Source organism: Melanerpes formicivorus, unplaced genomic scaffold, assembly GCF_026170545.1.
Source record: "Melanerpes formicivorus ecotype bairdi unplaced genomic scaffold, bMelFor1.0.p_v2 SCAF_6, whole genome shotgun sequence".
Lineage (NCBI taxonomy): Eukaryota > Metazoa > Chordata > Aves > Piciformes > Picidae > Melanerpes > Melanerpes formicivorus.
This window is the reverse complement of record NW_027142358.1, coordinates 7,911,271-7,926,668: the sequence shown is the minus strand read 5'-3', so window position 1 is coordinate 7,926,668 and position 15,398 is coordinate 7,911,271. Positions and strand designations below refer to the sequence as shown.

Sequence of the window (15,398 nt, the reverse complement as noted above, 5' to 3'; positions counted from 1 at the left end):
AAATCTGGAATAGACAAAGTTTGCAACATTTTACGTGATAGTCAGCTCGATCTTAGTCATAACAAGTAAAACTCCGCCGGTTTTTGCTGCTGATTTATTTGGTGTGATGGGGTGGAGGAAGCAAAGGCTTACGGGTAGCTAACAGTTGTAAAACCAAGGGTGGTAGAGTTAGAAAGCAAACTTCTTCTGGATTTTCCTCTGAGGCTGAAAACTGCAAGCTGTTGATGACAATGTATGTTACCACATGAACTGGTTATTAATAACAACTTAAAAGTCCTGCTGACCCTTCACTTGGGCCATCACCCTTTGGAAGGGTCAGCACGAAGGATTTACATACCTAGAGAGAGAATTGTGATGGCTCTTGCCAAGTCCCTGTGTTATGTGATGTGTTCTGAAAGTAGTGGCACTGTGGCATCTTGATGTGTCCACAGCACAGAACTCTCATTTGGAAAGATACAGCTTAGATAGAAAGAGAAGGTTATTTGGCCTCTGCTATTGGAGCTAACTTTAAAAAGCTGAAGTTGTGTGAGCTCCACTAAAGTGAAACAAGGAACACAGAGACTGTGACTGTTTGGGAGAAGTGTTGTGGAAAGAATTAATAATTTCATGTCATTCAATGCATTAACTACCATTTTGCTTCACTCCTTCACCTTTTTGACAGAAGGGCTGGTTACTTATTAAGGTGAAGTCATAATTATTGACAGCCTTAAAGTCATGACAGCTCCGTTTGATAGTTATACATTAGTCAACATCTTCTCCTGAGCATGTAATGACAAACAGCATTTGCTGGTTTTAATAAGACTTAGAGAGCTTTACCCCTTGCCTCCAGAATATTGTCGTCATTGCTATTATTGCATTAACAACCGGAGGCTGCTTTCCCTCTGGACTGTGGCCCCATTGTGTTAGCAGCTGTACTGGCTAGCATGGTGGAAACCTAAAAACCCAACTTCAGCTTGGGGGATTTGGAGCCCAGGGCCGTGGGGAACTGTCCTGCGGCTGTCTGTGCTTATGAAGCATGAACCTACAGCAGCGATTGCCTGGGAGGCTGTGCTACAGGATGTGCCCAGCGCACTTAGGCAGTCCAGGTGAGAAGGGCACAGTCTCTTGTCTGTAGCAATAACATTTCTGTAAAACTCCTGATCTGCTCCAGGGTGGGTAAGCACTGGAACTGCATTTAAGGAGTGCAAGCTTACGGCCTGTTTGAAAATCAGCACTGCTAATGCCTGACCCTTTTGGTAGGGATTGATAAATGAATGATTGGAAGCGGTAGACCACAGGCTGACTTTCCCACAGCTCACTGTGTATATAAGATCTGATAAGGAAGTTGAGGCAAAGCTTAGCTTAAGGTCAACTGATCATTAATCAACTGTAACTGCACTTCTCAGGTAATCAGCCTGCAAAATGCTGGCCCACTCCACTCTTTGAAGACCTTCCCTACAAAGAGCTGTAAAATGTTTGCTGAAGTAGATTAAACACAGCTTTAAGTGCCACCTATAGACTACAAAGCATGTTGTGTCTTTGCCTCAGGGTTAACCCACCAGACTGACACTCTGCTGACTGTCAGTCCATCAGCCCACCCTGTGCATAAACTGTATCGTGACCTACTGTGTCCTTGCTGGGTCCATTATTGCATTTGTGTGTTACCAAGGCAGAACATGGGATGTGTTTTACCTTGCAGCAAGCTGAGCTACTCTATTTGTTTTGTATCTTACATGTCTCTGACCTGGCCTCACAAAGTATTTGCAGGAAGGTACTGTGAGATACTGGAGTTCAGCTTATATCCTTACTTCAGAGTAGGCAGATCAACAGCCTGGATGAAAGGCTCACCTGGGACTAGGTGACCTGGTGGAAGCAATAAGCTAATCTGCTTTGGAAGCCACACAGAACTCTTATTACTGTGTGTGTGGTGGATAGGAGTAATTTGGGGAGAGCATCCAAATGTAAAAACAAGTGGATGTGTGATCTAAGTCAGCTTGTGAGGGTCAAGTTGTTGCTTTATAATCATTTCCAGATGTATGTTATAGGTAGCTCCACTTGGGTGGAGAAAGGATCCAGGCTTGTTTTAACAGTGTTCCCAAATGGAGCCACAACCTGATAGCCTTGTTTGGCTTTTGGTCTGTCTGGCACGATGGAATCAGATTCGAATGTGGCATCTCTCAGTCGTCTCCTGCCTTCCCTCTCCTCTTCCTCTGGTCATTCTGTACTATGGAAACTATCTTGACAAAGTCTTACCTCCATTGAGTTCACATGGAATGCTAGGTGACAAAATTGCAAATCACATTATCAGACACATCACATCAGCCTGTCATCTGCAAAAACTGTAATCCCCATGTCCTGCAGGTATTGTTCTGACTAGCAAGGAAAGGGCAACGCTGATGCTCTTTGAACATATAAAGTGTTTATGGTCAAGTGTTTTGAGATATTCCTGTGTGGTTATCTGAAGGATTTTGTCTGACGAAGTTCCTAATCATGTAACTGCATAACCTTTAGTCATAGCTTCACAATATGCTGGTCTTGCAGAAATGAAAGAATAAGGAAGCAAAGCAACATTGTCATAAAGCAGCCCCACTTACAAGGGAAAACTGTCTGCAGAAGTCCTACTCATCACGTGCAGAGTCCACCTTTTGGCTGTTGCGCTTGATGCTGGTGGAAGCAGAGGGTTCTCAGCTGAACTGCACAAAGAAATTATTTGGGGACAATTGTAGGGATGCCTCAGATCTCAAAGATACTCAGGCAAGGGCACAAGGGACAGGACAAACCTTTTCCTGCAGGCCACTTCCTTAAAAATCCTGAAGATAAAGCAAAAGCAGGAGGGAAGGGCACACCTAGTAATTATTTCAAGCCATTTTTTTAGTGGGTTTGGGGGAGTGTAGTTTTGCTCCAGTTCTTTTCCAGAGATTTAATTTTCCCTGTGCTGGCAAGGGATGCACCATATGTGTGCACCAGTTCAGATCCTGGGTCATCAAATCAAGGTGCAGAGCGGCATGCTGAGGTTGGTAATCTGAGGGAGGCCGTGGCTCTGTAGGGGGGATGAAAAGTCAGCTGAGCCTTTACAACAGTTTGCTCCTGTGTCCCTCAGTATTCACACAAGCGCTCTGAGACACAGCACACAGCACTAGGGTCCGAAATGTGTGCATTTTGTCTCTTCTCTAGAAGCCGTAAGGACAGTTTGGAAAGCGAGAGCTCAGCCACTATCATTCCTCATGAGCTAATCCGCACAAGGCAGCTGGAGAGCGTACACCTGAAGTTTAACCAGGAGTCCGGAGCACTCATTCCCCTCTGTCTAAGGTGAGTGAAGCCCTCCTTCTCCTCCTTAGCTTGTGCTAACATGCTGCTTTTGCCTTGTGGCATTGTTTCACCATACAGACATGCATGTGATGGGTCTTTAAAGGCCAGAGCTGAGCTATTTTGCCAAAACATATTAGAAGCAGATGATTCTTTGCATGTGTGTTCATCATGGTGAGATTGTTTCCCATTCAGTTTATGTCCTCCAGTGTATTTTGAGTGCTGAAATAGGACAGGGTTAGTATAGGGGTTTTTTTATTAGTCTAATGCTGGCAACTCTGTGACAGAGAAGGGATGTTTTACTGTGTTCTGTCAAAGAAAACTCCTCAGTTGTTAATTCTGGCTTATGGACTCAGACATAAGTGGTTGTGCAAAGCCTGCCTGCAGCTTATGCATGCAAGTGTGGTTTTTTAGAGAAAATGTGTCACTTGCATGATTGAAGGAATAAAACATTGTGTGCATACTCTACACGTTGTCTTTTGAAGGTTGAGGCTTTGCATACCACTGTAAGCAACTTCTCTAGGTTTCCACAATTTCAGTCAGCACTACTTTTAAAAATTCCTATAGCAAATGTAGTCCTTAACATAAAGATGAACTGTGGGGAGACACAAATGATTGCAGGTGATTGAGTTACTTTGGATTAATGAGATAGGTGTCTGTAGTATCAGAGTTACCAGTAACAAGTGTGCACTTGCCTGTGCCTGTTGAGATTCCAGTGGGATAGTTATCAGGAACATACTTAATTTTACATCACAAGTGTGTGAACAGTCTGTCCTAATCAGTTACCTCAGCTCAGCTGACCAGCAGTAACTCATCAAGCAACTGTAGGTCTGTTAAGGGCTATATGCCTCACCTGAAGCTTTCCCCCTTGCGTGTTTTAAGCCATGCATGCCCGTCACACGTGCTCTGAGCCTGCATGCCAGAGCTGTGGTTTTCCCTGTGGAAAGCATCAAATGAAAAAAGGGAAGCAATACCATAGATGGTCATGTATGTACATTTCCTAGACATTTGCTGAAGTGTTATACAGGGTACCAGGATATTGGATTGCCAGGTATTGTCACAATATGCAAGTGAGTCTGCTTATAAATGCATCTTCAAGTTACCATGTGATGTGGCATCTGGCTTCTCTTCTGCAGTTTTCATTTGGTAAAAGACTGTCAGTGCCCTGTCCTTATGTACATCAGCACCTCATCATGGGGATAGGCATGCAGTGGGATTTAGATGTATTTTAGTTCTGTAACAAGGATTAAGGGGCGGGGGGAAGATGAGGGCAGAAACTCCCTGAGTCAGAATGAGGCTCGTGACCTGTTTTGTGGAGCAAATAATTGATATAGTCTTGAAATTTTAATAGTTGCTGCCTTCAAAACTGTTTCCTGTGCTGGTGGGAGAAGCTGTAGTGAGATGTCTGTATGATTCTGTGGCATGCTGCTCACACCTCTCAGTTCACACCCCTGTGTTTCGCTCCCCAGGGGAAGGCTCTTACACGGACGGCACTTTACATATAAAAGTATTACAGGGGACACAGCAATCACGTTTGTATCAACAGGAGTAGAAGGAGCCTTTGCTACAGAAGAGCACCCCTATGCAGCACATGGACCCTGGTTACAAGTGAGAGAATCTCTTTCCTTTTTCTCCCCCTTCCTCCTTTACTTTGTCCTAAAAATGATCCTGTTAAGGGCTTGTGTGGCTTGAAAGTCTAACAGACCTGTGTTTGCTGCTGCAGTCTCTCTCGTAGCTCTTGTGTAATATTTTCAGTAATTATGGACTCAAAATAATGTTGAACTGTTGCTATTTATATTAATGGAACTCAATTTGATAAGCAGTGGTTGGAAAGTTCCAAATCATCTGTGAATGCAGTAGTGTCCATTTCCTGGAGTCAGCAAACGCTTTATAGGCTGTATTTACTCTTGATTCCTTCCAGAAAGGAATCTGGGGAGGCAGGGTGGAATGACCTAAACAAGCATGAAGCCAGGGCACAAGAGCTAGAAGGCCGTGGGCCTGTGGTCCTACAGAGCCAAGATCTCAATTTGACATCATCCCCAACAAGACAGCCACACAAGAAAGCACTGCTTCTTTCAGCTTTAGCTCTTTCCTATTGATTCTTTGACAAAAGCTCGTGGATGCTTCGAGCGCCCACACGTTTTCTGTGCCCAGATTTTTTCCGTAGCACAGATTTTCCTTGGAACTCCCCATCTGGTTGGTGTTGAGGGTCAGCCCTATGGAGCAGTGATGCACTAATTATATGATGGCATAGCACTATTCCAACATTGAGTTTCTTCATGATTATGAGAACTGCAAAAATAAATAAGCTTTGTGGAGTGCATTTATGCAGAACGGCCCAGCTTTGAGGCACCATATTCATGCTCTATGTCTCTGCCTTCGCCGCTACTGTGGCATTCCTGCCTCCCCTTCTGTTCTGAAGGCAGGGGTTTGGTTTAGTATTGCAGTTAACCTTCCAGTGACTTGTTTTCAAGGCATTCCACTGCCCGTGTTCATATGTCTGGAGGACATCATACCTTGAAATCTGTACAACTTCTAAAGGAGCTGATCTTGGCTGGAATCATCTCGTGTGCAGGGATTTTCAAAGAGCTTGCGTGCTTTGATTGTACTGACTCAAAAGTGCAACGCTCCTGTAATGATTAACAGCAAAGGGTCAGGTTTAAGGGTGGGTCATTTGCTGTTGGTTCCTGTGCTTGCCAACACACGATACACAGGATCTTGTGACTGTGTTAACTCCAAATATGAGAATATTTGTTTGCATCTACATCACATCTCAAAATGTATTGATGTGTGGAGTAGTCAGGTAACCTCTGCACAGTTAAGAATGGCAATAATTAGGTCACCATTCAGACATGTAACTGCTGTTAACCCTTACAAGCTGATTGCTTCCATGCCTGTTACTTTGGTGTGGAAAACTATGAAAGATTTTTGAAGCGGGGGGGGGGGGGAACATGGAGAATTGCTGGCTTCTTAGTGCTAGCAAGCTCCCTCACTTGTCTCCTACACAAGGTCAGTGTATTGGATCTTCTTGTTTGATGTGACCGTCTCTGCTGCTGGCTCTGACCTGTCTTGTGATGGTAATGAAGGAGGACAGACTGACTGGCTGGGGAAGGGAGGCTAAAAGCAGCCAGAGACAACAGGAAGAGCACCCTCCCAGTTGTGTGAGATACATACGGGAGTGTCTGAGGCGCGTGGCTTAATATGCAATGAGAGGCTTGATCTGTGCTCAGCAATCCCTTGTGGTGCTGGGAGCAGAGGAGGGAGGTTCATGTGCCTTTGCTTCAGAAATAAGTGTGGTGCATAAAATTTCCAAGGAGGCAAGCTGCATTTGCTTTAGTCCCTTGCAGTTTGGTCTGGCAAAGCTTTCACAACAAGGCCCGGGGGAGGGTGGATTTTCCTCCTCCCTCATGTGGGACCCCTGGCACAGTGATGAGGTCCAAGGAGTTGGCAGCTGAAAGCAGATCACTGCAATGCAGGGGCTTGTTGTAAAGATAGGTAAATGTGGAGAAACCACAAGGATGGCAAGCACCTCCTCCTGTGGACTTATTCCATGTCTTGGGGGACAAATAAGATCTTGAAAAATCCTGACCTTGGCTCTGTAGGAGATAGAGTCTGACTTCTCCTGAGCCTGAGTTTTGGTGCAGTGAAAGCCCAAATCTGCAAACTAAACACAGTACCTCCTGTTTACATCTCATGAGCTGGAGTGGAGTGTGTCCAAGGTGGGACAGGCCAGAGAGCTGCTGCACAGTCTGACAGACCCCACTGCCCAGGCTGAGCAATGAGCTGAGAGTCGCTGGGCTCCAGTGGAGGGTTGGCAGATGACAGGAGTTTGGCAGGTCCCAGCATCATTCCAGACAGGTGTCCGTATCACCAGCACAGCTGGTACTCGGCAGCAGCCCTTTTAGCAGGCTCAGCAGAAAAGGCAAGAAGTCATCAGACCATGGACATTGTGTACCCCATTTCTGTCAACAGTCGTTCCCTGTCACGTGTGAGGCATGTTAGCAGGGAAAGGCTGTCCTGCTGTTGCCCGTGCTCCGAGGATGATTAGATTATTTCATTCTCCAGAGCTGTCAAATTGGCACCTTTCCCAAGTACTTGGAATTTTTATTTTTTTTTTCCATTTAAGTAACATTTAATTAGTTCTAAAAGCTAAATTCTATTAAAGGTCTAAGCATGTCAGGCTGGTTTATTTCTGAACTTCTTCCACTGTGTCATGTATTGTTGAATAAGGAAATTGCTTTGACTCAGAAATGTACAAACATATTCAAGAAGTCCTCCTTGTTAACACTAGGCTCCTGTTTATATGCTAGTTACTGTGGCAAAGTCTCTGATGTGTAACACTTGCATTTACATTACACATGATCAAAGGCTTCCGTGATTCTTTCTTCCATTCCCCCTTCCCCCAGTGCTGCGACAGCCGAGCCCCCACACCTTCTCCTCAGCAGCTCTCCTCTCCTTTCTGAAGAGCAGACGCTCCAGAGGCACAGAGAAAGGCTGTGCGGAAGGTGTCTGGACCCATGTTGGAGGGTTCACAATGCTGATCATGCAGGCAGACTCTGACATTAACTGCCCCACAGTGACATTTGTATTCGTGGTGGAGATTCTTGGTCCAACACTTGAGCTGTGCCAAGCATTCAATTAATCACAGATCACCTTGTTTGCCTCTCAAACCTACCCAAAGCAAGGCGAGGCTGTGCTGTGTTCTCCCTCCCTCCTTTATTCAGATGATATAGACACTCTGTTGAAATGTTACTGATCAAGCCCATCCCAATAAAGTTGCCTGAGCCTTTAATACATATTAATATTATCCTGGGGTAGTTTGTGTCAAAGCCTGTCAGCATGCATCATCCTTTGGGAATTACCATCATTAAGTCTCCAGTGATGGGAGTCAGGACATGCTTCTGCAAAGCTCCCCTGCTTTTATGTGGAGCTCTCTGCCCGTCTAGCACAAAGCAGACTGCTCTTCCCTCCTACCTTGCTCACCTGTGCTGCTTACTCTCCCCAGAGGGGAGAAGGAGGTTTGTTTAACACCACCTTTAGATAATTTCTGCTCCTGCTGCTTTAGGCAGTCATTGTTCTAGGAAAGAAGATGACACTCAAGTCTTTGATCATGAGCAATGTATATGTTACGCATCAGATACTGCTGCAGACTCTGGCACACGAGCCAATACAGTGCAGTAAAAACAAACCTATGCTTCAAGAGTCCTCAATAACTGCAAAATGTAGCACACATTTTAAGAAACCCCTCTGCACTGTACTACAGCCTTGCCCCCTTGTCACCCGTGTATTTCTATACAGCAGCGAACTGAAGGATCATTCCTATGTTTCACAAAGCATGTCTGCCTCATTCAGCGCACAAAGACGTGGCATCTGTGAGGGATGAATCAGGAGTGTGGAGTAAGACAGTCTCTTGCTTATAGGGCTTCCACATAGTTCACTGGGCAAAATCAGGAGGCGTGTAGTGAATGAGGCACGTAATTGCAGAGAAAACACAAGTCTTACAGTCAAGCCTCTTAAATGTTGCCCTGTAGAATTGGATCCTGTTTCTGCCTTGGTTGCTCTGCTCTTTCTCAGTGCTGTTCCAGAGTCTTAAGCTAAAATGTTCTCGCCTGGCAACTGAGTTTATGTTCTTGTTTTCTGGATGCCCTGCTCAGGACCTGAGGTATGATTTGTGTTCCCAGCAGAAGGAGGAGGCCAGGAGGAATTCCTTAGCAGATACCCCGCTGTGCACCCTGCAGAGCTGGCTGGATTGGAAAACAGGAATCAGAAAGTCTTGAGGCAGGCACCTGCAAGAAGTAGATGTTTGGATTCAATTTCCTCTTCACTCCTTTTCCCATGTCTGTTTGGGAAAATCTTCTGGTCATCCTGTGAAGATTAATTCAGTGCTTGCCAAGCATTCCAGCTCCACAGATGAACACCATAAACCATTTCAATAAGAGATTAACATTTGTTCTTGCAGGTCAGGAGAGAAAAAGGATCTGTCGGGGTAGAGGGTTAACCCGGAAGGTGAAGGCTCGTGTTCAATTCCTTGCTTTTGCAGATCCCTTTTCAATAATTTCAAATCCCTTAGCTTCTTTTAGCATCCCTCCCCCCATCTGCTACACAGAGAGGAGCACTTCCTTGCCTTGCTAAGATGCAAGGCTGAGCACATCAGAGGCTGTGAGAGTGGTAAGGACAGTAAGATTAGGTACTTCCAATGTAATCTGTGCTGGCAGTAGTTGGATGGAGCCTACTAAATAAAGGGGAAAAGAGTAGGAGGAAAAGGGAAGCAACTTGAATGATAATGAAAAGAAATGATGACTAATGCTGCATTCAGTGAGCAGAACCATCCTCAGGACTGAGCAGGGCAGAGGTCCTGTGGGAGAAAAACTGCAGGCAATCTGTGATTGCAGATTTGTTTTGTGAGGCAGACATAAGCTGGGGCCAAATTAGCATGGCACAGACAACCTCTGCACCGCCATTTCCAAAGTTTTGTGTGCCTGGTGTCACTGCTCTCTGAGTGTAGGGGGGGTGGGTTTTCAGGTAATTTACTCACTTTTGGGACAAATCCTGTTAAGCAGGTGGAGGCTATGGTTCATTTCCAGTTGACACCCTCCTACTCTCAGCACAAGGTTTACATCTCCATGTGAGCTGAGGAGCTCACAGCAGCAGTGCGGTGTTATCCTCTGACACCAGCTGCTGCTGGAGGATGCTATTTGCATGCCTCCCATGCCAGTAGGTTCTCAATGTCCAGCAGACAGCATGTGGATGCTGTAGCTGTGGAAATGGGGCTGTCCTCCAGTCTCCCTGCCCTTTGTGTTGCCTCCAGCTTTGGCCTCTGATCTGCCCTCCATCCTGTTTTCCTGTGTCTTCCCCTCATCCTGGCCACCCGTCTCTGCTTTCCTCTCCTCCCCTCCTCTTCATTCAAACTGGCAAATTCCTTCTCCTCCTCCTCCACATGGCCTGGCTTCCAGCTGAAACGCTGAGAGCACTGGAGAGTTTCCCTGCCTTTAGTCCTGATGTGCCTGGTGCCATAGCAATCTCTCAACACTCAGAGGAATGATCAGAGGGAAAACTACTCCATAGCTACTTCTGCCCTGTGTTTGAGGCAGAGCTGCCTTGAGCTGGAGCATGCACAATGAAGGAGGGCTCTCAAGTACAGTTTTCTGCCTTTCTCTGAGAGGCTGTGGACAGACAGTAACTTTCAGAGGCTTCTGACTCAGCAAAGCATGATCAGGAGAAAGACTTTCCGTTGGCCTCCAGAGCACTTTTTGCACTCTCTTTGTAAGAGGTAGTTCTCATGCTTTGCAACAGAATGATCATAGGCATTTGGTAGTACTGTCAAAAAATACTTTTTTACAAAGTACCTCTGTGAGTCAACTTCATTCCTTTTGCCCTAAAAGCCTTTTTAAAAAATAAATAAGTAAATCTAAATCAAAGCATCCGGCATGGAAAAATAAGTTGAGGCTTGGAACAGCAAGGTCAGACTGCTAATAGGAAATGTTAAGTGTGTCTCTAGGCAGGATAGGTACATGGAGGCTGTGAGAAGCATCCAGCATTAAGGAGCTATCAGCAGGCACTATCTATGCTGGCAGTTTTTTGGAGGGGAGGGGGTGCAGGGTGGATTACTGTGAGCAGGGTCACAGGAGATGATCCAATCTTTTGGTTTGGCAACCTGTGTGAAAAATCTGGGAAAGAAGATCAGGCTGAGCCCAGTCTCTGAATATTTTCAGTTTTTTCTTGCTGAAACAAAAGCCTTAAAGAGACTTGGGGGGGGGGGGGGGGGGGGGGGAATAAAACTACCCTTTTGTAACTACCCTTTTGTGTTGAATGAAACCAGAATTATTTTTTTTCTTTAAAAAAAACCCAAACACACACACAGAGCAAAATTTTTTAGACAATATATTTTTGCACAGAGTGGAGCTATAGTTAGAAGTTTTGCCTTCTCTAATCAATATTTGAGGGATAAAACACTCACACAGGATATGAGAAACTCACATTTTATTCCTTTCCTTTTATTTGATCCCCCATTTCTACTTCTTTGCTTTATGGGCACCACAACTATAGGGTATTTTGGTTCTTTCTCAGCTCATCCAATTGGAGTTGTTCCACATCATATAAAACACTGGATTAGTCACAGAGGCAGAGAGCACAAGAGAATGACTGTTCCGGTAGAGCTAGGACATTGCCCTGGAAATGAGCACATCTGGTTCTTCTCTCTGCTATACCACATGTTAAATCATTTATGCACATTGGCATAATGGCAGCAACAGAGGTTCAAAGCAGCATCTGAAAGAGGCTGCTCTGATGCTTGTAAGTGGCAGCTATGGGTTGAGTCCTGCCGTGAAGAGATAGGGATTGATTTTAGTCTCCCCAGGCACGAATAGGTAAGTTAAGCCTAGTGTGGTGGGTTTAAAGACAACAGGCACAAACTGGTTTGAGTTGTGTAGAACTACAACCTGCTCTTCCCCACAGCACTTGTATGCATCTACCCCAGGAAAAACATTTTCAGTATCCTTTGTGTGGCTCCCCCCAAATTCTTGAGCAGGTCTCGGAAATCTAAGCTAGCACTTTAGCACTTTTCCACTAAGTTTGTTGTCTTTTCTAAACGCTTCCCAAAACCTCACTGCATCATCCCTTTATGATGTTCTTCCTTGCTGCTGAACGAGACACCAGGAGAAACTGACACTAGGGTAGAAATGTCCCGTTAGGTCAGCCTGATCCTCCCTTTATCAGCTCTCCTCTAAGTGTGTTCTCTAGTACTTTGTGCAGGCTAGTTTTGGATGAGTCAGGTTCTTTCATCCTTCTTAAGCCAGCTGACTATCTTGCCACCTAATATTCCTCCCTCACTACTCAAACTACATTTTAGCCACTTTGCGTAGATTTTCTTCCACCCACTGGGAGCACTCCCTGAAGTGCCTGTTCTTGCTTTGCTTTCTCACTCTGAAAGAACTGGTATTGCCCATTGTCTTGGCTCCCTTGTCAGGCCTCTCACCAACTGAGCCAACCTTCACTGTCTGCATGACCAATCTCGTCAGGCTGGCTCTGAGGAGCCCAAGTCCCCAGGATCATCCTTGTAGTTGGGAGTGCCACAGGGAGATCCCACAAGGTCAAAATCTTTCAGCATCATCAGATACTTCCTCTTCTGGGATTGTAACATCATGGTGTGAAGCAATAGAGTCCCTGAGGCATCTGTGAGTGAATGTTTTTCCTTCACAAGGAGTGTTGTGAATCTCTTGGAAGAGCAACAGTGGAATTTCCCATCAAAGGTGGTTTTTACAGTGCTGGTACGTTTGAGGCTCTCATGGGAGCTGTGGTGGATTCAGGCAGCAAGGTGGCCTCTTCCAGACAGTGTCAGGGCTGGGCATGACGCAGAAAAATGCTGTGACAAGGCCTCTGCTTGAACTACTTGCAGTCAAGGCAAAGCAGTGCAAAGAAGGCCAAGCCAAGGGGAGAGCAGAGAGGTGGGCTGAGGGATGTTTGTGATGAGGCATGATTCATTAGGGGGTTTTACTGGGAATGTTTTCATTTCAGTGGGAAACGCTGACGCACTTCAACTTCACCTTTTGCTGTGCTGTTGACAGGAATTAAGCAGAAACATTTTCAGGGCAAGGGGCTCCTAAAAGTTGCTGGATATTTGCAGATATAACAGATGACATGTGCCTTAGGGTACAACTGCTCCACCCATTCCAGGCATAGCACCTGGATGGATGAACAGTTCCTTAGAAGGCTTGGTAGGGTTTATATAGAGGTTTATTGCAATACATCCTCGTCATCTTTGGCTGAGCCTTACAAGCCAGCTTTGTACTAAGTCCAGAACTAATAAAACATGATTTTCTTTCTTTGACAAACCTACTGGAAAAGCAAGTGGCAGTGTTTAATGCAAACAGAGCATTAGGGCAAAGTGTGGGCATGTTTGGTTTGTTCCTAGGTAGGCAAGAAGATGGTGTATTATCAATAAAAGCACCTGTGCTTACTTGTCCCTTGGCCAATTGCTTGTGTCTTGCCCTAGACAAAGCACGTTTCTCAAAGATGGACAGAGCTGTAGCTCACTTCCTAGCTCAGCTTCTGAGGGTCTTCCTTCATCAGAGACTTGTCAACTGTGCCAGGCTTTCCATAGTGGTATGACCTCTGGCCCCAGATAGCTTTTCCTGAGGTGAGACTTTCAAGCCCTCATGGTAGGGTTGAACTGGAGTGAGAGGTGGGGTGTTAACTGTGGGGTGGTACCTATAAGCTGACTATAAAACCTTTAATGTTTTACTAAACACCAGCTGCTTTCAAAGTCAGCTGAACTCATCTGGAGCCCCACGACCTTGTGTACATTTTTAGATCTTGCCTGTTTCGTGCACTTGCAGCTGCGTACCTGTTACGAGTCACGGTACAGGCTTCTCAGATAGCTGCGGGTGGGAAAGCTTCAGCCCTGAAAGCTTCAACACAAGCTCCTTCAGTTGACCTGCAGGTAAACCCTGTAGGTGAGAAGTAGGTTTCAGCAAGCTCAGGTGAGGCTTGCCACGAGAGGGAGACATCATGCACACAGCTCATGCCTTCCCTGAACACGTTCACCTGAATGAAAAGGCCTAGCCTGGCATTTTGTAACTTGTTTGGACGCATGCAGCTCTTAGTGAAGTGGTGAGAACCCAAACTTCAGACCTTGGTTGTGTGGTACAAGCTGTGATAGAAAACAGGGAGTCCTCTTGGCTAGTCATTGTCTTCCAACCATCTGCAGCATCACTAGCAGCTGCAAAGCACACAGAAAATGGAATCTAGACCTGCTAGCAACGGGATAGCATGTGTCCAGGCCTCTCTGGGTCAGGCCAGGGAGATCCTGGTGCGAGCAGGACTGTGCAGCACCAAAGGAGATGTTTCAGATACACACAGCTGTCTGGCGAGGCTGTTCCCTGTTCCTACTGCAAACAGCCATTACAAAAGCCGAGCTACACCCTTGTAACCAGCTTCAGCAGGCTGGGCCGGCAGGAGTGTTTGCAGAGAGCTGTGAAAACACAGCCCTGCGAGTGCCCAACCACTGCGGCACCCAGGACGCCGCTGCCGCTCAGCAGAGCTCCTTTGCTTCCTCAGCACCAGCTGAGAGATTTCATGGGAGAAAAAGCCCGCTCGGTGCGCATGGGATGGCTTTGTTTGCCCTCCAGATTGCATTGGCTTTTCCCATGGCTGCAGCACAACAGCAAGGCTCAGTTTTCCTTTGGGAAGGGAATAAGCTGCTTCATCATTGTGATCTCTGTGCAGTGTCCTGTTGATAAGATCAGTTAACAGTATCAGAGGAAAACTCTAGATTCAAGTCTGAAATATAAAGTGAACAGGGCCTATTTGTTTAATTTGAGCTTCTAAGGTTTAAATCCCAGAGGAAATTAAATTAGGTGCCTAGAGCAATGGCAGTCTGTCATGTTTATTTGCTGGGAATGTCACCTTTAATATCATGCACATATAACGTGTGTGTGTGTTAATGTAATGGGGTATCATACTGTGTGGGAGCAGGCATGCTACAAGAACTGGAAACCTGAAATATTGTGAGGAAAGCTGAGACGGGATTGGATTTATTCTCATCCTTCTTTGTAGGACGAAGACTCAGCGACACAAAGGTGGTTTTACTGATTGCTGGTGGGGATGGCAGCCTGACCTGTGAGCACAGGTCCTAATGCTCTTGAGCCGTTTTGATCAGGATATTTCTAAGAGGAGAAGTTATGTCTAGACAAAAATCCAGACCAGAATGGCCGGGGTCAAAGCCTCCTTCAGCAGTGTGCTGTGGACACATGCCTTCCCCCTGGATCCTTGGGAGAGAGAGCTCAAGGATGTCAGTTTCTTGTGCCAAGGGGCATGGCTGCTTGTATATTTGGTTATAGTGGTGCTTCAGGAGAGTCTCCCTTCTTCTCCAGGAAGGAGACTAGGTCACCCAGCAGTGTGGGGTAGCAGGATTTGAGTTGTTTGGGGGTTTTTTTCTGACTAGGGCTTTTTAAGGATGAGCTCTGAGTGACACTGTATGAATGTCACTGCAGCAGTTTGTCATTGCAGCCTGTGATGCTCGCCCTCCACCAAAGTTAACTGTCTGTGCAGGGCTTGCAGAATGGCACTGCGATCTTTTCTCAGCATGCTGAGTAGAACAGACTGCCATTGCGTTG

The 15,398-nt window shown here is 45.9% G+C and overlaps 1 protein-coding gene across 2 annotated transcripts in view; it reads left to right on the top strand.

Moving 5' to 3' along the window:
- SUFU (SUFU negative regulator of hedgehog signaling) overlaps positions 1-15,398 on the top strand; it is a 102,174-nt gene that overhangs the window by 73,713 nt on the left and 13,063 nt on the right. For both annotated transcript variants that reach the window (XM_068139488.1, XM_068139487.1), the window contains exons 9-10: positions 3,154-3,288; positions 4,755-4,893. In XM_068139488.1, coding sequence (XP_067995589.1) covers positions 3,154-3,288; positions 4,755-4,893 — 274 coding nt within the window. The remainder of the gene's footprint in view (positions 1-3,153; positions 3,289-4,754; positions 4,894-15,398) is intronic.